At 37.4% G+C, this 22,934-nt stretch overlaps 1 protein-coding gene across 1 annotated transcript in view; it reads right to left on the reverse strand.

The window, feature by feature from the left end:
* The window catches only part of FRK (fyn related Src family tyrosine kinase), a 48,704-nt gene that overhangs the window by 8,106 nt on the left and 17,664 nt on the right, over window positions 1–22,934 (reverse strand). The window contains exons 2-5 of the mRNA XM_008637936.2: window positions 18,218–18,339; window positions 11,685–11,845; window positions 10,885–11,053; window positions 1,946–2,104 (exon numbers count right to left, since the gene is read on the reverse strand). Of these exons, the coding sequence (XP_008636158.2) occupies window positions 1,946–2,104; window positions 10,885–11,053; window positions 11,685–11,845; window positions 18,218–18,339 (611 nt within the window). The remainder of the gene's footprint in view (window positions 1–1,945; window positions 2,105–10,884; window positions 11,054–11,684; window positions 11,846–18,217; window positions 18,340–22,934) is intronic.

Genomic DNA, 22,934 nt, shown 5'->3' on the forward strand with positions numbered 1-22,934 from the left:
ATTCCTGCCAGAACAAACCCCAGGTCAATCAGAATTGATAAAAGCCCTCATGCATTTATGACAATTTCATTCACTTCCAATAACAAAGAAAACTTTTCAGGTGCGTTTTCCTTGTACTGGTGGCAGGTCAATAACTCTGCATAGCAGTGTTTATCATGAACTCTCCCAAAGTACGTTTACAGTGTGCACAGGGAATTCCCATGTCTGTCATTATTAAGTAGCTGTCATTATGGGAAAACGTGATAGTAACTGTGAATAAAATATTTTAAAGCTGGAAAAACATACCATGCATTTCTTGGAGGGGAATAGGAACAAAGAATATCTCTGGACTTTCTTCTGCTCTAGTTTGCCATACTTACCCATAGTGCACACAGAGGCAGAAGCCTGGAAATATTTTCATGTTCCCTGCAGAGGCTGAGTCTCAAGAAAACTTATCAGTAGCTGTGCACTCCAGCTGATACAGATCACTTCCAATCACAGAGCTCTATACAAGCTTCAAATCTCTTTCCTTATTACTCTCACTGATAGCAAAGACTTTTCTCTGGCCACAATACCTATCAAAACCCTTGGATCTCTGCCTCCACCTCTTACTTCTGTGCACCTCCCTGTGCATTGGCCATCAGACAAGGAGGGATACCTCTAGGCTGGGTTTCAACCGGACGTTATTACGGATATCTTGATGGCTGCCTGGAAGCCAACTGACTTTCCACAGTCTCTGATGAAGAGCTACAGGAGTGAACACTTAGGCAAGGAGCAGGGTGCTGTGCATATGCTGGCAACAGATCCACACACAGGCTGCAGCACTGATGTGCCCTGAACATATTTAATCTATGCACACTAACAGGCCAGTTTTCACCTCTGCAATAGCTGTGACTCATCCTGGCTTTCTCAAAGCTATTTCTCCAGTGCAATAAATGTTTCCATGCACAGCAATCATTTCCTGATGTGCCAGGCTCTTTCAATCAGATAAGCTGCAATCTGTACACAAAGGCACCAAAGATGAGAATTTACAGGAAATTTGTGCCTTGCTACCTCTGGCCAGTAAATGCCTACAAAACTGTAGATGATCTGGCCCAAGGTCATGGCAAACCCACTCTGGGCAGTTTCTGGTACAGCTGTGCCTGTGTCAGATATTTCTTTAGCTGTAATTGTGTGTGGACAGACCCCCATCTAAAAATGGTTCCACAGAGAAGACAGGGGAAGACTTGTCATGGTAAATGATGTCTGTGGTACTACACAGGGCTTTGCTTTATGGGCTGGAAACAGAGAAGAAATTCAGCATGACAATTGCAGCAAACATTTTGTCTTCAAGAGATCCTTACAACTTTGAAGACATTTAGCATCTCACATCTGCTAAACTGAAAATGGGTAACAACACTAGAATCAAGCATTTCCCAAGAACAGGAGTGAACTTAAAGAGTGCAGTCATTATGCTAGTCTGTTCCAGGCTGTACAATTTTATTTTTAATTATTATTTGCCTTCAAAAGAGCACTTTGAAGTGCTGCTGAGATAAAAGCCCTGATGTGATAGGCAAGGGACAAATTTGTAGGGAAAAAAAGATATCCCTGACTAGTGATAGTTTTCAAAGCTGTTAAGTACAATTTTGTGGAAGTGCCTCTATTTCATGTCAAATATGATGACCTATCCTTCTGGATACTTATATTTTTATTCCTTTGTGTATGTTCCCATCTACTCATAGAACTGTGTGATAAAATATGGGCCATTATAAGGCAAGAATCAGACTGTGAATGTGTTTCTTTCCTACTTCTCAAATATTTTGGCATGTCAAAAATTCATAAACCTTTCTTTCTGCTTTTCTCACCCCCACACATGAAAAATAATGCAGCTTTTATATTAAACCAGGGTGCTGTATTTCTGTCTTTTATGTTAGTGTACTTACTAAACTGCAGCACTCTTAAAATGAGTTTAGAGTCATTTGCTTACTTTGAAGGTATTCTAGAAGACTTCCATATCTCATCAGTTCAGTAATAATATAAATTGGGTCCTCCAAAGTGCAGACAGCATAAAGCTGTATAAGCTTTGGATGTCTCAAGTTCTTCATTATTTGTGCTTCTCTCAGAAAGTCTTTTGGATCCATTGAACCTGAAAAAACAACATATAACAAAACATAAGCTGAGGTTATTAAAGGCCTTCCTACCAGCCTAGCAGTCTTAAGGGAGTAACTGAGATTGTTTTCTGTCTTTGAAAGTACATTAGCATCTCAAATCTTCACAGTTCCATGGAAAACAGACAGTGCAGCTGAAACAAACAGTTAATGAGTGAAACATGCCAGTTGCATAGGGACAGAGAACATATGTGTCCCAGCCACCAGAAATCTAAAGGCTAAAATCCCCAGGCCTCCCCCAAACAGGAAAAAAAGTGAGGCTAGAATGTTAAGGGATACATTTTAAACAAACAACTGGTTAACAAAAGGATCTGAAACTGAGGTGAGACTGTCTAGGTAATGAGCATAAAATTTCTGAGAGAAAACTAGTGCTGCAATCAAAATTTGTTGCACTATATTTTCGGCTTCGCCAATCAAAGCCTGAAAGCACTGAAATCAGTTTAGCATATGCAGAGAAGATGTGTGCATTTTATAGATACAAAAACAAATAGCTATTTATAATGATCATGTGATAGCAACCTTATTAGAAATACCAATGTATGCACAGATGTAACATTAATTTTACAATCTCTTAAATACCAAAGTGTCTAACAGCAAATGATGCCAACTTTGTAAGTGTTACATGAAGTCATGACATCTCTAATTCTATTCATATACATAGTGAACCAATGCAGAAACTATGTCAAAGAAGCAATCAGGAACGGCAGAGGAAGGTAAAGTCATGGCAAATTTAGGATTAAAGCTCATATGACCAGAATCGGGGATTGATTAGGAAAACATGCACAAATAAAAAAGCAAAGCTTTCTATATGAATGATCCAGTAGTGACCAGATATTGTCAGATGTTTGAGGAAGTTGGTAAATAATATCTGTTTCAAAATGCTTGTACAAACAAATGTGAAATTATTCAGCTACTCAAATGTCTCGTTCCTCCCAAATCAAAACACTTTAATTAAAAAATATTACAGTGAAGACTGGGGAGGAAAAAATCTAGTTATCCAAGTTATTTTGCTCCATGTCATGTTTAAAAACGAACTCAACTTCCTCAGTAAGCAGACTGAGAAATTAGAGAAGCCAAGGCTGCAAGAATAAGAGTCTTTTTTAATATTAGGTAACCTAAAAGGTTTATTTGGGAGTTTGACTGTTCCAAACACAGATGTTTAAATTAAGTAATTCTTGAAGGATGTTAAATAGCTCAGCAATAAAATTCCAAAAGAAAATCTGTTCTACAAAACGAACTAGAAAATCAGCCTACCCACCCAAATCCTACCTTGAATGCCACCTCCTGAAAAATGCTCCAAGCTGTTTCCCAAAACATATTAATGATGTGTGATTTCATATCCTCACATCAATACAAGAGGAATGACTCAGAAATGCTCCTGACACAGATTTTATGAAAAAAGAGCCACTTGACATTGCTACTTGGGAGACCAAAGATTACATTGCAAGGAACAGGTACTCCTCTCTTCCGTGTCCTCATACTTCCCTTGGCAATCCCATATTGCCCAATTTGGCAACACTTTATAGGATGTCATTAGGAGTAATGGTCAAAGTTAATGGATTTCCATGCCATCAATAAGTGGCAAGCAGCCAATAATACAACCCCTCAACAGGTACAAGCTATTCTCATTTTCTCATTTCCCTCACTCTCAGAAGGAAGAGGGGGCCTTCACGAAGAGTAAATGATCATCCTTGGTCTGGATAAAGCAGAGATTATGGCAGAGAGAAAACACCAAATATCTGTAATGCTTAGTCTATGTCCTTTTCCTGTTTACAATAGCACAATCTTTACCGATTTACTTGAACTTTTCACCAACTCCAGATTAAAAAAGAATTTTTAAAAGTCTTGGGTTGTCTTTATAAGGTTTACACTCACTTTAATATTGTGAATATATTAATAAAATTGTGCCCCATTTGCTTACTTGCTTCAAGATATAAGCATTGTGATAAAAATCAGCCTAAAATCTACAGAGAGGCTGCATGGTGTGAAGCATTCTGCCTCCAAAAGCAAAAACATGAGTGTGGCTAATGATTTAGCATCAGCGCCAAAATTTGACAAGTTGATCCTAAAAAGGATAAAGTACTTGGTCCCTTAGGGTCTACCAAATCATGGACCCTCTATGGATCATTATACAGGGTTTCTTCACACCATAGCATATGACAGTCTGATTTGTTCCCACCATCAAAGTTTGCCTACAAGGAATTTCTCAGTTTAATCATGCTATAAACTTCTTCCAACAAACTGAAACCAAGCAACATGTTTTTCACATATGATAACTCTCAACAAATTGATCAGGAGGGAAGTATTCCATTAGCCGAATAGCTGCAAATCCTTTTCTACACTGTAATAGAAAATAACAGTGATAATAATGATAACAAACCAGAAAAAGATCAATAAATATTTCCTGAATATTTTGAAGAACACATGTAACCTTCAGTTTTACTTAGTTTATATCTTTAAATAGTACAAGTAGCAGACAGTGCCCCACCCCCCCAGAGCCCTGTAGATCTTATATTGTACTTAATAAGAAGATTGGATGCCAACTGAAAAAAAAAATAAATAAAAGTGTCTTTATGAGCGTTCTGCCTAAGATTAGGTTTTAGCAACTGAATAAGCAAATTAAAAACTGCCTCTAAAAGCAACCAAACACACTTGTTACAAATTAGTTGGATACAGCCTGTCACAATAGTGGCAAAGAATTTACAGTGCATCCTTTTGAGGAAGGAAACACATACCACATGGAGTTTCAAATAGCTGAGGGGGTTCTAGCTTGTAGTTGAATATGTGTGTTTTTAATGAAACGTACATTTTCAGCTGTAAGCGGTAAACACAGGATAAAGAGCAGGTTACTGAAAGAAGAAACCACTTGGTCATAAAACCAGTTATTTTCCAGATTCCACTGGCCTAAATGTAAATGGCCCTTAAATACTAGGTAACCTCCTCACAAGACCCTTTGTTTGCAACTTTCAATAAACCTCCTGAAATTGCTTCAAAGTAACCTTGTACTTCAGCGCAACCTAATTTTCTAAAGAAGCTTATACAAGATTAATTTACATGGAGACTACATTAAGCATATAACTATGATCTGCTGGAGAAGTTTATGAGTAATAAAGAAATAACATTTAAAAAACCAAGTATTTGGCAACACAAGAGGCTAAGAAAACCTATTCACATTAACAGATGAATAATATATGTATCTGGATGTTCTCAAGCAACTTTGTCACCATACAGAAGTAAACTTACAAGCTAGTATAAGGTCACATACTGAATTAAATGGAATAAAAGAATCTCTTTTTTTCAGGGAAACTGGGGGACTTCCCTGAGTGCAAAGCTTTTTACACTGCACATGGATTAAAGAGATGGTATATTGAAAAACTGAAAATATTATTAAAACCTCCACTGACAGTACCAATCCAGACACTGTTTTGGGAAAGTCTCCTGAAAAAAAAAATCATGCTTGGGCAGCTTTTGTGCAGAGAGAAGCTTGGGAGAAGCTTTACAACATGATAATGACAAATGTATCCGTCAACTTCAATAGGCATAAGGAACTTTATAAGATACAATTAATTGGTGATGATAGATGTCTGCTTCACATGCTGACAGCTGGAGAAGCAAGCTAGCCCAGACAACAGGTTCTAGAAAATCCATCACACTCAACATAGGACAAAGTGCAAATCCCTGCTGCAATGATTTCCACTTAAATAGAAAAAACAATGTCTCAGTGAGGAAATAAAAATAGAAATGTAAAATGACATGTTCAGGGACCTGCATCAAGACAGTGCTGTGCAGAGCCAAAACCAGAAATAACAGCTGCTGGTTTCTAGACTATTTTTCTATCCACTGATCCCTATACCTCTTTGAAAACTGTGGGTCAAGAGCTCAAACTTCAGAGATGTTCCTTAAGGAAAAGATATTCTTATGTTTTGTTTTATCATTCACACATTCATGATATGGTTTGGGCTGGTAAAATGTCATAGATGTCTCCAAAGCAGAGACAAGTGAACCAGTGAACAAATAAGAGAATTATCTGAACAAAGGCATCACATAACTACTGCTTCTTGTTTATAGTCACACTGATCAACAGATTGTAAAGGGAATAAGGAGAGGTAATGGGCAAGATATTGACAGAATGATATTTGAGAGCAAAGAGTGGAATGATCACAGGGAATTTCAGTTGTTGTAATTGTGTTGAAGGGACAAGGGGTGGATTGTGTGCAAATTGTTGACTTTGGTATTGTGATTATGGTATTTTGCTTTTGGTGCCGAGAATTCTTTTTCTTGATAGTGAAGTTTATGAAGTTTGTGTGACGAATATGGACTTTAATGATAGCTCTTACATATGTGATACAGAGAGCTGAGGTGCAGAATGTATTTGGTTTAAGTGGAAAGTTTTTGGTAATGGGGAGCTGCAGGGTAGTTTCTGTGAGAAGCTGCTAGAAACTTCCCCCATGTCCGACAGAGCCAATGCCAGTCAGCTTCTGGATGGACCCGCTGCTGGCCAAGGCCAAATTCATCAGTGATGGTGGCAGCACCTCTGGGAAAACAGATTTAAAAAGGGGGAAAGGAAAACCTGTGCAACACAGCAACAGCCAGAGAAGAGAGGAGTGCATATATGTGACCCACACTGGAGCAGTCTGCTCCTGGAGGACTGCATCCCATGGAAGAGACCCACACTGGAGCAGTTTGTGAAGAACTGCAGCCCAGAGGCAGGACTCAAGCTGGGGAAGGTTGTGGAGGACTCTCCTGTGGGAGGGACTCCATGCTGGAGCAGGGGAAGAATGTGAGGAGCCCTTCCTCTGATGCAGAAGGAGCATCAGAGACATGTGATGCATTGACCACAACCCTCATTCCCTGTCACCCTGCACCATAGTGGAGGAGGAGGTAGAGAGTATGAGCGTGAAGTTAAGCCCGAGCAGAAGGTGGTGGGGAGGAAGGTGTTTTAAGATTTTTGGATTCCTGGAATCCAGACTTTACAATCAATGTAAAGAAATGTGCTTAAACAGCATGTTATTTTCTCATTGTAATGTGCATTTTTAATCTCTAATATGTTTTATCTGATATGTGAGTGCTTATTCTTTCCTGCTAATTATTTAAAAATCCTGATACATCTGAGATGCTAGATACCTAAAAAGAGGGGAAATTAGCTAGTATGCTGCACATCAATGTTTTTGAAAGAAGCAGTTGTGAAATTTTCAATTGGTGTAAAATATTTGAAAAATTGGCTCTTGCTCCAAATTGAAATGGAAACAGATTCTGAATACCCTAAATACTCACAAGTCAGGAATCACACATTTGCATCAAGGGAGAACTGGCTTTGGGGAAAACCCATTACTGCCATCTCACCAGAATTCTGGGAGATTAATTTTTTCCTATATATTGGAAGGTCATAGAGTCATAGAATCATAGAAACATTAAGATTGGAAAAGATCTATAAGATCACTGAGTCCAACCATTCACCCAGCACTGTCATGTTCACCACTAAACCTCAACCCCAAGTGCCACATCCGCATGTCTTCTGAGCCCTTCCAGGCATGGTCATTCCATCAGTACCCCAGACAGCCTGTTTCAATGCTTGACAACCCTTTCCATGAAAAAAAAAAAATCACATTATCCAATCTAAACCTCCCCTGGGCACAATTTGAGGCCGTTTCCTCTTCTCCTATTGCTTATTACTTGGGAGAAGACACCAGTCCTCACCTCACTACAACCTAATTTCTGGCAGCTGTAGAAAGTGATAAGATCTTCCCTGAGCTTCCCCTTTTCCAGACTAAACAACCCCAATTCCCTCAGGCACTCCCCACAGGACTTAACCTCTGGACCCTTAACCAGCTCCATTGCCCTTCTCTGGACTCATTCCAGCACCTCAATGTCCTTCTTGTACTGAGGGGCCCAGAACTGGACACAGGATTTGAGGTGTAGCCTCACCAGCACCAAGAACAGAGGGACAATCATTGCCCTGGTCCCGCTGGCCCCTGTTGCTGATACAGGCCAGGATGCCATTGGCATACTTGGTTTCAAGCCTTTTAGCAGCAACAGCTAGAGATTAGTTTAAATCCAGAAAAAAAACTGTTTGAGAAATGAGAAGGATACTATATAACAAGAAACTACATTTAGCCTTTCTAAAGACACCTTAAAATTGGTTTAACTCACTCTGTTTGTATCTCCAGAATGGAAAGAAAAACTAATACATACAAATAGGCTTTTTATTTTTTTACAAGAAGACATAGCAAGGGTTAAAGAGAAGACATCAGGCAAATTCAAATGTGAAATTAGGTCCACATTCTTACAGTGCCTTCCACTTAGGACTAGAAGGCTTCACATTATTGTCTAGTCGAGAACAATCTGTGTTTTGATTAAATATAAATACTGATCTCAGCAGAGGGATGATGTGTAATGGCATATAACAGCAAATTATTCAGACTATATATGGTCTAGAACAGATGCGCACTGCAAAAAAATGCTCAACAGAAAAACTCAAAATAGCAGAAATCCTTTCTGGCCCTCAGGCCTATAAATCTATGACACGCTGATTGCATCATGCTCTTCTATATTGCTCACCATGTGATTACCCTACTTGATCAACCTGCTCCTGCTTGGTAATAAGATCATTGCTCCATTTCACAATTTTTCTGGTGGTAAAGCCTTTTTAACAGAACCCTTTCCATCTCATCCCCCTATATTTGCCAGATCACTTCAAGTTTAACACACTTCTCCATTGTTCTGATGACTTTCTTGTCCAGAGAGTCTACACTGTAAAACAGCTTAGTGAAATGTCTGTTGTTTAAAATATGCCCTCTCCTGCCACAGTGTAAGACAAGTGATTTAGATCTTTGAGCCAAGCAACAGGAGAGGATCATTTTACAGTGTGTTACACTTGAAGCCTGAAACATTGCTCATGTGAATATTGGAAGCTTCAGTCATCAACACAATGTATTTCTTGATTACTCATTAACTATTATGTTTTCGATTCATTTATCAACTTTATGTTATGGTGAATGAAATTGCCAGCCCTACCCTTTGCGAAATTTTATTAGTACCAAGGTAATCATTTATTACTCAGATTAGGGTGAGGGTATTGTGGTTTGTCTTTAATTAGCGAAGTGTTATTCCTCATGAGTAACAATGAGAACAAGCTATGGAAAACCAATGTGCTGATTACTGTAAGGCCCTCCAAATGGTGAGAAAACCTGTATAGAAGAGGCTAATTCCCTGGAGAAGTAATACTACAAGGTTAAATGCTTACATTTCTGACTGTTTGAACTGTTTTTGCAGAATGAGATAGTTCACAAAGTACAGTGATAAGAGATTCAGCATTAACTACATAATTTATCAAGACAGCTTTGGGAATCAAAGTCTTCATTCTGAGCAACACTACGTGCAATGCACAGCTTCCTTATCACAGTATTAGGTCACAAACTCTCTGCTATCCAGGCATAGCATCTGGATGGGGCTTCTGTCTGCCCTAACTGCATACAACCCACCATGCAATCAGTGAGACTACTGCTGTTGACCTTAGCATGAGTCAGAATAGAGTGGAAAAAACTGAGATATAAAAAGTATTGATTAATCGAGCCCCTTTTCCCAGGTGAACTATGATACATAAAAAGAATCACAGTTGAAGGAATTTCTTCCATTATACTGTGATAGTCTCTATGTGATAACAAGTTTGCAGTGGGTCTTGTGTTTATTCCAGTGAGAAAGAGATTGCAAGATGGTTTCTGTTTACTGAGTCACTAGGGACATGCTCCTGTTCACTGAAAAAAGTTCTGTCTTTCATATGAATTACAGAAGGTCTTTAGTCTGAGAAGTTTTTGCATTTTTAGTTAAGCAGAGAAAAAAAAGGTGCTTATTTTCTTTCAATTTGCATGTCCCAAAACACAAACAATATCCTGATACAAGAGGGCCTTAAAACACATGCTTAAATTCCTCCTTGTTCAGGAAACCATTCAAGCAGTGCTCAAGCATATTGATGTTATTCTGAATCAAAGGTCTGAATCTGTTCTGCTTCCTGAATCATGTTCATTAGTGCCCAGCACAAGCTTTTTCAATTAACCACAGCTCATGTTGTTATCTCTTTTTAAAAAACATGTATATCATCCAGGCTACCTCCCTTATCTATGTAGTTCTTGCCATCTGCTGGCAGATATTTTATGTTGTCAATTTAAAATGCACAAATTACTTGAAGTTAATGAAACATAATTAAGAAAAATGCTAAAAGCTGTATTAGACAGTCTTATATTACATGCAAATAGTGGGTATAAATGTTGTGTATCAAAAACTTTGAGAAATTTTATTCAAGCAACACTAGGATTAAAGCACTTCCTCAAGACAAACTTAGCACAGTAAATATTATATATTACCAAAGAAATCACTATACTATATCACCTAATCACTAGAAAAATTCTACAGATGACAGACCAGTAGTAAATCAATTACTTCACCCACAGACTATTCGATCTAAAGTTACTCAGTTCCGTACAAACAAAACTGTACAAAATAGGTACAACCCTTGTTGCAGCTGCCTTTTTATTGAAGACAGATATTGAATTAACTCAGCTCGTCTAGAAACAGAAATCTGTATAAAATTGTAGTTCAAAATACCAAAAGAATATCTGGACCTAGAGCTTTACTAATCTTCATGTTTAGGTGTGTGGATTTTAAGAATGAGTGCATATATGGATAGCTGTAACATTTAAAAAGTAAGGGAGCACTCTTGCTAATATTTCCTATTATTAACATTTAAGAATAATGCACATACCTGGTTTTAATGTTTTGATAGCCACAGGGGTGGTATTATTCCACAGTCCTTCCCATACTTCACCAAACTGACCAGATCCTAATTTTTTCACAAATTTCAGAGATAGTCTGTCTATCTCCCACTGATCAACAGTTTTATAAGACAAATCAAAAGTAGCTGGAATTTGTATCTGGTAAAAGAAAATAAATAATACAATAATTGAGACTTGCAGCATTTTTTCAACAACATATACAAATCATTGTTAATTATGTCTGTTAAAAGCTGGAACAGATGTAAATAATGTTTCCTTAGAGTAAAAACATGCGATAAAGTGAGCTGAGAACATAAAGTATAACCCACATACTGGATGATTTTTGTTAGAAATAAGAAATATGCTAAAGAAAATATCCTTCCATTAAAAGCAAAAATTAGAAATCCTCCCTCTAGCAAGCTTTTTGAACAATGACGTATTGTTTGCCAGAACTTTGCGGTTTTGTCTCAGTAATTACTTATGGATAGCTAGAGTTATGAAGTTGGAGATTTCATCTCCATATATTTTTATACAAAGGTATTCACAAATCATGATTTGGCATATTTTCCACCCCAGACACTTAATGATTTTTTAAAAGTGCATGATATTTTATTGTTAATTTGTCAACCTCAAGAATGGAACTATAACACTACCCTGAACTTCCTGAAAACAAGCAGATTATCAACATTCTGAAATGGCAGAAGCAGACAAGGGGTCAACATTTTCTGACAGATATGTGATGAGTTAGCTCACAAAAAATATTTTGCACAGTGTAGCATCCACTCCTTACCTTTAGGCATGGCTGTCTGAGCAACACACAGAGGCCATCACTGTTCTTGCTATAATAGTCAACCAGCTCCTTCAGAGTTTTGAAAGTTTTCCTTTTGCTTAGGAAAAAGCTACCATCCAGCTCTTTGATCCTGTAGTGCTTCACAGATGCACCATCAAAAACTAAAAAGATTTAAATATATTAAGTGTCCAGGAATTACTGCAGTGGTACAATATCATTTATGCCCAAACCATCATAAAAATCCTAAATATATTTATGAGTACCTTAAAATAAATTATTTTAGTTTCAAATAGGACAACTATAAAAAGCCTCTTTCAAACCAAAGCCCATTGTTCAGATGGCTTAATGCATCTTTTCTATTAGTCTTCAGCTATTTGTAGATTCTCCACCATTAGAACTGATGTAGAAGTACATAAATACATCTTCTGTGAGGCAGCTCATGTTTCCTATCTTTGAAGACACCAAAACCAGCCAAAAGCATCTAATTGACAGCAATCAGTTTTTAATATTTCCTTTATCCTCCTTTATTTTAGTGTTAACAGTCCAAACAGCAGCTGCTGGGCTGGCAGGAATTTTAGAGGAAGCTGATATACCTTCCACATGGCCTTGATTCTCTGAAAAGCACTCACATCTTCCAACGGGTTTTTTGAATTTTGTGCATGTTTGGAACACATAAAAATCAGGTGAATAATGCTCTGTTTCAAGTAGTTGATTAATTCATTTCCATTTAAATCTGTTTTGTTCTAATCTGTTGTTCTTAATCAATAAGACCACTCCTCACCTCCTGTAAGTTACTTATCTGCATATCTTGACACGCAAAGTGTCCCTCCCTGTGAACATCAGAACACTCTTTAGATGTGTCAGCAAAAAAGTTGAGCTACTGCATGCTGGGGCTAGACCTGGACCAGCACCAGATCAGAGAGAGACAAAAAATGTATGTAAGTCTCACCAAAAAAAAAAAAAAAATTAAAATAAAATAAATTTTGGAGATCACTAGAGATTTTCTTTACAAAGGAATATCAGTAGAAGCAATAGTAGGTTCAGAATCATCAGAGAGGGCAGTTCAGAAGAGCTGAAAAGGTATTTAGTCGCTTATGTGGGTGTCATTTACAAGACACTCCACTCTTTAAACATCACTGTGCATGTCGAATGGGCAGTAGAGAGTTTATATTACATACAGAAGAGTAACAGATTTAGCTCCTCAGGAGGCCACAGCTCTTAGCTCTAACACTAAAAGTGTTCCACAATAAACCTAAAAGATAGATTCTTTATCCTGTACCACTGCATGGACTCGGCAATAATTTTGGTTATAATAACATAGGAATGCATGGTTACATATTGTATCTAGAAAACATACAGAATTGGTTGCATGAAATTAACAAAGCTGATATGAAGAACAATTTCTCTCACCATCTAAGTGATGAAATTAGAAGGGAAATCTGTCTTTCCTTAAGTATTATCATGGATGATCAAATATTTTTGCACTGTACTGTGTGATTGTCATCCCAGACCACCAGAGAGCAGACAGGAGCTGCTCAAAATAGTCTACCTCAGGCAGTATTTTCAGGGACCTGAGAACTTACAAATCTGCATGAGGACAGGAATGAGATTATTTGTAAACAAAATCCGTATTATATCGCGCTTTTCAAATTATATTTATTTTTTAATGAACACCCATAATTACTACTTTTTAACTATAAAATTTATGGATGATTTTGTGATGTATCATTTGGAAATGCAGCTGAAGCAAAATGAAGGAAAGGGTAATTCAGTAACAATGGACTGAAAATGTAATGACTTTTCCAAAGTTCACAGGAAAATCAATCCAGATAAATTAATTAGTCTTTATGATGCAGTGAACAGAAGGCCAACAGGATGACTGAGTTAATCCAGTCTCAGTTGTATATCACAAGTAATAGTAGTTTGACTACGTGATTTATTTATTAGCAGTATTATAACTATTACTTGTGAAGTAGCTAACATTAATAATGCAAGAGCTGGTTTGAAGGATGTGTTCTAATTTCTTAAATGAGCCTTTTACAAAGCCTTATGATTGACAGCATCCAGGTCAGATGGTGATGTGTGTGGAGAAGCTGGAGAAAATTTCTGCACTGATACCGTCTCATCTTGTAATAAGTAGCTGAGATTAGTGCAGTATTTGACAGGGGGTTGTTTACTTGTATCTCAGGGCTGAGTCTGGCTGTACAGGTCCTGCAGCACACACTTGCAGCTCCGCAGCACAGTGTGGCTCCTCTGCCTACATTATACAGAGCACATGTCACTCAGGAAAGAGCTATCCATAACCCCTTCCATTCATCTCTACATCCATGTCAGACTACTAACCAGGACAGGACTGTAACTTCAGTTTCACACAGCTTCACAGTAGCTGGGTTTGAAGGCTGCAGAGGTTTTCTCCTCAACTTGCCCTTTCCAAAAGAATTATGGCTCCCTGTTAGATTTCTACATGGTTTCAGTTTAGCAGAAGGATTATCCTCTCCCAGCTATCCATCTTCACATGATTGGATTAAGCAGAACTAGATTTTGCCACCTGAAAAACGTGAATAAAATAATTTACTACTCCATCCCCAGGGCGCAAAAATTTATGGTGTCATCAGCAGAATCAACACCTTCACCAAATGAATCATGAAGACGCTAATGTGCCATTACTGCCAAAAACGATGTGTCCTAACATGGCTCCTGTGAGCAGTGCTCCCCCAGCACTGGCCATGCAGCACCACCACCAGCACCTCTGCTCTGCCTCCACACCCAGCATGGATGTGGGAGGAGGGTGACTCATGAGATCACTCTCACCAGCACAGAACGGGTGCAGAGGCAGATCCAAAATCGTCCCCTTAGTATGGCCATGATTTTGCTGATTTGATGATTCTGCTGCCTTGAACAACTACCTGTTTTTCCTATGCTGGAACCCAGTGTAGCCTAGAGGAAAGCACATAATATTCTTTTAGGAGCATGGAAAAAACAGCTGAAGAAAACACAAACCATTTACATTGTTATTTAATGCAATAAGTCTTTCAGATACCATTATTCAGTGACGGGCTAAGTACAGAGCCTCCTGCTATCATTGGCAATGACACTCAATTAAGCTGAGCACATCTAAATTATGGCTTTTAATTAAAAAGAGGCAACGTCTAAGATGGCACCAACATGTTTAAAATTTAATGCATTTCACACCAGATGCTGGAGTCATCAACATAAAAATCTGTCGACAACGTGCATTTTTAAAATGGGAAAACCTATTTTTAAAATGTCAAACACTCTAAATTTATAGCAACATATCTCAGTGGCCTATCTGGCTTGATGAGCTTTCCATTTAACTATTCACAAATGATAAAAACCTTTCTGAATATGAATTTTTGTTTTTAACTTAAATAATTATTTGTTATCCAAATCTCACAAACTGAGAGTTTTCCCAAAAAGGCCAGTTAGAAGTAAAAAGTGTAATTTTCATGAACGATTGAAATTTTTTTAAATTTTTTTTTTCTTACTACAGAGATCATTTGTCTCCTTAATTAACATTAAATCTCTTATATATCTCCCTGCCCATATGAGTATGAAATCAAGCATGAAAGTTATAAAATCAGTTTATGGGTTCTTGGGTAAAAAACTCTCTTCCTTTTCAATTTCTTTTTTAACTGAATGGCATGCTGGACAGAGAATCAAAATATTTTCTTAAAGACCTTAATTCTGAAAGCCAGGTTGTCACTCTTCTAGCAATTATCATCTACTCTGCAATGAAACCAAAACAGCAACAAAAGCTAGAGCAAAGCCAATCAGACCTACAGAAGATGGGACTTTTGAGGTCTAATGTTTCTGGACTGAAAAAAATTGGAACTAGAATTTAGGGACGTATTCCAAAATATCGGGTTGTGACTTCTCCCCTGCCAGAGTATCAGCTACCATGGAGATAGAAGCCATCCTTCTGCCTCAGCTTCAGTGTCTCATAATTCCTATTGATGGCACAAACAGGAGAGATGCAGGAAAACTGCCTTCTCCTGGTGAACTAAACAACCTTCTTTCCCACTAATGCTTCCCATAATACAAACCCTTTCATCATTTGCTTTAGAGTACACTAGCTTTCCAAGAAGTAGACAATAAGTAATGAGATTATGGACATAAAACATCTAGACCATGATGCGTACTATTAGGTTGGAAGTAAAAGAGCTTGCACAATACAAACAGGTGCCATTCAGCTAAGCTGATACAGTAAGCAGGAAATAATATTTAGCTCTTTGGGATGAAGCAGCATGTTAAGGATAAATTATGTTCAACTCTGGGAAGCTGCTAAAAGATCTAGCAGCACCGGGAAGTGATGCCACCAATAGTGTCTACAGATTGCTTCAGAGTTTATCCTCTTCCTTTGCCTAAAAGAGCACAAAGGTTTAATAAATCTGAGATGATACGTACATTCATGCATACATGCACAGAGGACAACCCATGTTTGTGCATGAAGGCTCCTGCAGCTGGAGCTTTGCCTCTGTGTATATTATTTTCTTCAGTGCCGCTCTTACCTTCACTAATCAAACAAACCACCATGGAACAAATCCACACTGTTGTGTCATACCTTGCTGTTATCAGTCATCATCAAATCTCCTGTTCCCAAATAAGCTTATACAAAAATGTAAAAAATGCCTACCACAAGCTTTTGTAATTGAATCAAGTATACTAAATCAGATAGAAAAAATTTTCCATCCAAAGTTTGTAAGGAAAAAAAACAAACAGCAGCATCAAAGGATGATCCTATCCTACTACAAATGCTGGCCTAATATTTATTTTCATTCTTTTGGATTTTTCTCTGTAGTATCTCATAGTTTAACTTAGATACTGCTGTTTTCCTGTTAGAGAAGTGGTGAGGATGCAGCATAAATAATCAATATTTTAAATCTTCCCTAAAAGGCCATAGTTAGAGAATAATAAAAAGAAATTGCATTTCCACCCCTAGGTGCATAAGCAAAAGATTTTTCATTGATTTTTAGTAATGTGTCATGTGTTGAAGTGCCATCATTAAGAAGATAATACCAGCCTATCTTTCCTTCCCTGCATATCACCACCCTGTTATCAGTCTAGCCCAGTCCTTGGATGAAATCAGTTCACTGATGAAGAACACTTGGAGGAAGCTGAAACCATGTAACACAGCAACAAGTTGGCACAGGGAGCAAAAACATTTTGAAAGGTCTGTGGCTGTAATGCAGTCCTTGGATGAAAGTGTGCATGCACAGGGGTCAGTTCTGTCCCAGCTTGGGAGCAGTCTGATTCCCTGCTGATGGTAGTTTTCCTTCAAGCGCTTCATGGCAAGGACCAGCTTCCTTGAGGACAATCTGAAAGCTGTGGCATAAACTCTCCCAGAACTGTAAATATGACATTTATTTCAAGAAAATTCCCTGTATTTCACTCCATATTTCTTTGTCTTGGCAATAAAAAGCATTCCTCCCCTTACCACAAGACATTGCAGGTATATACACTTTACTTATAATTGGGAAAGTGAAAGCAAGAATGTGTCAAAATTTCATTAAGTTGTGTTTCTGTGTAATGTTTAGAAGGTGAAGGACACATAATCATCTGGGCAAAAGAGGAGTCAATATGAAAAGATCTGGTTATGGACAAGGTACCTCTCATTTTACTGACATAACTCTGCAGATGACTACTCATGGTTTATTCACAAACATCAAAAGCTTTTCCTGGTCTCTGGAATTAATATAGGTAGGGCACATTAGGAAGTTGGGGTATATAGCTCTGTTGTCTCAAGGACAACACTATACTCCTGGCTCACAGTTGTATGACAAGTTTGATGGGAAATGTTCACAAAAAACAACCAATGAACAATCACATTTACTATCTAAAATGGCAGATATCTAAAGCATGAAAAAACATTATGTACTTAGATGCAAGTGAGCAAAATTATTAACAAGTAAGTGTCCTAATTTGATAACCTTTCAGATTCAAATAAAGGAATACATTTCAAAATGCATCATAATCATCATCATCAATCTAATTTTTTACTGATGTTTACAGTGAAATTTTCAATGAAACATCACTGATTCTAAAGTACAGCTTTGAAGATCTTCCTAGAATTTTATCCCTGAAAACAAATAAATAAAAACCTAAGTGTGAGCTCTAACAGAAATCTCCTTTTCTTAAATTGCAGATATCTGTCAACACACTTTTATTTTTAGTTTTGTTTTGCGTGCTAATCAGAGCAGTAGTGTACAACTGTAATGTACATTTTTTATGCTTTGATCACAAAAATACTATCTGTTTTAAGGCAGCTAGAACATTGGAAGTACTGACCATAAAAAAGTTAATTTCCATTCTGAGTTTATTGATAAACAAATTCTATAAAATATAAGCTCAAATTACTTTTTACGTGTTTTCTTTATATATCTACTGGGAAAAAAATATTATTGTGAACTTAATTTAATTTTCATGCCCACAGTTTATTGTTCTTGAAGATGAAAAAGCCCAGATCACCTGAGAAATTTTTAAAACATTGCTTCAGATGAAAAACTAGAATATACCTGAGAGAGAGTATTCGCCTTTTAGACTTTCGCTTTCTCGGATTAGGAAGGCTCCTTCCTGGTTTCCAGGGTATGACAGTTGTCTCTCGGCATCTGCTCGTTTGATTGGGCCAAAGAACCATCTGGACAAATAAAACCCATTAATTTTACCATTCAGTGAAACATTCCAGGAAGACAGTTTAGCTTTTATAAACATGCTGCATATTTACTAAGAGATAATCTGTGCTATGTTAATTAAACGTCAATAGTATGGGGGAAAAAAGCCAACAAGAACCACAGAACAAATTTATTGCTAGAAAACATCACTTATACATTTGAGTGAAATCTGGACTTTATTGCTGACGAAAAGTCTTACTGCTTTCAAGGCAACGAGCATTCAGAAGTGACTGACTGGTCTTGTCCCAGAAAAAAGTCACCAAGAAATTTTGCCCAGGCTACAGGGCCAGAAATTGATGCCAACTCCAATGATGCCCCTTGAACTATGTAGAGTTGAGGGTATGTGATTATATCCTGACATCTTAAAAACCAAAAGATCTCTGAAACTGCAGATGGGCTCTTGGGTTCCAAGGTTTAAAACACCCTGCTTCCGCATTCCACTGCCATGTCAATATCTCAGATGAGTTACTGGCAATTTTTCAGCTTTGCTGCTTTTTGACAAACAAAACCAGCGTATCCTCCAAGTCACTACAAACATCACCTGTGTTCTGTGAAAATCTACTCCTGCCTATGCCTTCTAAAACATTTTTCCTCTCTCACTAAACCCTGTAGTTCACAAAGGCTTGTTCAAGCAGTAATTTTAATTTGCTGCTCTGGAGATAAGGTTTAGCTCTCTTGCTGCTTTGTGCTGTGTTAAAATTAAACAGAAATAAGACAGAAATGAGTCAGCACTTTCAACTGGGGTGGCTTTCAGCTTTCTTCCAACAAATATGCAAAGCTCTTTCCAAGATTAGCTCCACCTCTTATTTGAAGCAAATGATGATAAATAGGTATCAGAAATATGCCATATACTCATAGTAGAACTCCTTTTAAATTAATCATAGCTAAAACTATTACACAAACTTCAACTATAAATCAATGCACCACAAGTAATTTGCCTACTTGATTTGTCAATTACTAGTGAAAAGTACAGACAAAGTCATCAACAATTTTAGTATCTGCAAGGCTTGTAGTCATCAAGAGGAATGGAGGAAATAAGTGAGAATACTGGGTGATACCTTAGCTGATCAAGCATGAGGACTGATAAATGGTTTTGTATTAAAAAAGAGGAAATAAAAAGAGGAAAATACAGACAGCACTAACCCACACTGAATATGATTTATTAACAAAAGAAAATCAAAGACAGATTTTCTGGACCATATTCCTGTCCTCTGACTTGAAGATGATTTGGATAAAACAGGTCTTGATACATATTTGGCAAGCAAAGTACTTTCACTAGAAAGCTGGAATATGTTAGTAATAATTTTAATTAGTTAAATGTGTTCATTAATTCAACTAATTAATTTAATTAATTCATTCATTAGAGTGCAGAAAACTAAGTAATCAATAAATGTTCAAATCCTTGACTAAGGTTCTTGTCAAAGGAACGAGAGTACAAGTTCAACTGTATTCAAGTCCCAAAGAAAATTGGTCTGCCCTAAAATCTGAATTAGAATCTTTCTGAAATTTCTAAATATACCTGCTCTGAGAATAACATCTGAAATCTAACAAACTATATGAGCCAAAAAAAAAATTTGAATATTTTTCCCCTTCAAGTATTAGACATCACTCAATAGTGTTCAAAGTGACCGATCCTCGTAAGAGTGTGTAAGAAGAGGTGTTTTATTTTTTGTGCCCTTTCCTCTTGGGTCACAAGGATAGCATCTTTTCAAAAGAACTTAATTTTGTACAAAACTCAAAAGAGTTTCCAATGCATTGTAAGCAAGACTGGATTTTATGGCCAGGATAGTCAAAATATAGTCTTTATGTGACTCAATATTTGAACATACACTGTTCGTAAGTGAAATTTCTAAAGCTGAAAACTTGAGCAGTATTACAATCTATGCAACTAGAGGAAACTATTAGTTTATTTTGGAAATATAAATTAATATACTATTACTCTGTGTATGTGGAACCATGTCTACAATATAAACCATGATTTGGGGAAATAATATGCACATAAGTGCATTGCATTTAGACATAAGTATCTGCTTCTTTGATTTCAAAACATTTCAATGTATATGTTTATTTTTATTAGGCTGGAAAAACTTCACTTAAATCGATATGAAATTACCATTAAAGATTATATACAGGATATATAATATGTATATTCTGACTCCAGATAAGCTTAGCAGTTAAAAAGATCCCAACTTTCAAAATAAGATAATTAGAGCAACAATATTAGAGAAGGTAAGTGTAACTGAAGCGATTATTATGGAAGGTGAAAAGTGGACACATATTGTGTATTACCTCATTTGTCTGACTTTATATGATCTGAATAATGTTTCAGAAAAATACAAGGAAAATTACTTTTAATAGCACTTGAATATATGATTCTTAGTTCAAAGCCATTTGGTTTGTAATAATAATTATACAGTGCCAAAAGTAATATTGAATGTGGAAAAACAATCTCTTAACTTCAAAGCAAATAATTTGTTACTCACTCTTTTTTTAACAAAAGCACATCTGAATTTAAAGTACTATTTTCAGTGTAATGGAAGTTTAAATTCCTGTTATAAAGCGTGAAGAGCTTATTTTGATTTCTAGCAATTGAACTTATGCTTCAAAAGGTTTAATATTTTACTTCATCCAAAAGTGTGTATCTTAGAGGGAAAAGTGCTCTAAAAAGTAATAATGAATCAAAGTAATTGCTCACTACGAGATATTGCTCTGCAGGATAGGAAGGTCAGACCAAAACAACACCAAATCCTTAGTAAATCTATTCATGCTTTATAGCTCAAAGACAGATGAAGGTTTTAAAACAGAACACTTGGAAAACAAGAACTAAACATGAAGCACTCTCCATTGCGCAAGGTAAGTAACTGACTGCAGTGCAGTGTATTGGCACCAGACAGTCCAGGAGAAATTTGAACCAGCAGTTCTTACATAGCAATTCTTACATGGAATCTGAACTTCGGCTCACAGCCAGGTCACTTTGGGTCATGATTGACAGTGCTGGGTCAGTAGATTACCAGGTCTGGCACAAATGAGTGCATTCAGAATTGGGCGCAATTTTCCATTTCTAGGAGGAGATGTTTAGGTAGCACATCAATAGTGCTCTTCTGTCAGCAAGACCCAGGAATATGCTTTCTTGGCCAGCACTGCATCCAACACCCCAACTCCCTTTTAAGTGTAGGACGCCGGATCTGTTTATTTAGGATTGTTTCTAGCAGCTTCCTCAGAATCCCTTGCTTACACTATCATTCATAGCCATCAGGAATATGGTCATTAAAAATTCCAGGGTACTTACAGGTTACTTCTGGCCACCACATATAGGAGGACTTTGGAGGAAGAAAACATGACCTTCATGTAGGTCCATAACAAACACAGTCCTCACATGTTGTAGATGATTCTTAATACTGGAATACCAGTGAGATTTGGTGTGGTTATTGATAGCATAGTAATCACATCTGCATTTGCCATCAGTTCCTCTGGCAAGTTTATGATCACCCTATCACATCATGGATCACAGCAGGCTTTGTCATGGCATGTTCCCTGACTGTCACTGTATCACTACTGAGACCTCTAAAGATCTTCTTCCAGCAAAGGAAACCTTCATCTAGCTGAATGCTGGTGGTTATACTTGAAGGGCAATTTTTTTAAGAAACAGAGATCACATCACCTTACGCTCACTCATGCCTACCTATTCAGCCCAGTTTGAGTTGCAATGGAGTCATGAGTTCAGAAAAAGTTGGTAGTTCCACCTGGCTCTATCACTCCCTTTCCTGAGAAGCCTTCTGTCCGCCAGGGTGCAATGCACTGCTGACCTCCACCTAAATGTCAAACCCCCATTTACCTGGCTCTGCTTTCTGTCCCCCTGTGCTTTGCTACATAAAAATCTGCTAAAATAAAAATAGTCACTCCTACTTCTGCACTTCTTATAGCAGGAAGATACGGCAGGAACTTTCATACTGGAAAGTAGAAGAGAGGAAGAGTAACATGGGCCAAGAGCTAAAGCAAAGAAAAATGTCGAGGCGAAGTTCCCCAATGCTATGTCACTGGCAACATTTCCAGTGCCTGGTAACATGTTTAGAAGAGAACAAAAGCTCCAGTGGAAAAAACAAAACCCATAAATATCCCCATAACAAAAAAAAAAAGAGTATGCAAAAAGAGTTTTCTTCCCTCTCATTAATGCAAAATCCCCTTCTGATCAAATCAGTGCAATGTACATATCTGAGACAGAGACTGAAGATTTTACAGATCTCAACTACTCTGGGAACTATGGGCTTTTTCTGTCCTGAAATTAACTCTATTCAACATTCATAACTACACCCCCTCCCAAAAAAAAGGATTCCCAGCCATGCTCCAGATGAAAATGCTCTCAGGGGAAATATTTTTTTGGCAGCCTGCCATTCCTTGGACACCGCTTTTACAGACCCCACACCTCCCTACATTCGACCTCTCCTCTTGGTCTCTCCTAAATCCCTAACATGCTAAATCCTGACTCTAACATAAGCTGTGTGCTGAGCCTTAGCCAAAGCACCCCAGTCATGAGCTAGACAAAATACTTCTTTGGACATGT

The sequence above is a fragment of the Corvus brachyrhynchos genome, unplaced genomic scaffold (assembly GCF_000691975.1).
Source record: "Corvus brachyrhynchos isolate BGI_N302 unplaced genomic scaffold, ASM69197v1 scaffold14, whole genome shotgun sequence".
In the NCBI taxonomy this organism is placed as follows: Eukaryota; Metazoa; Chordata; class Aves; order Passeriformes; family Corvidae; genus Corvus; species Corvus brachyrhynchos.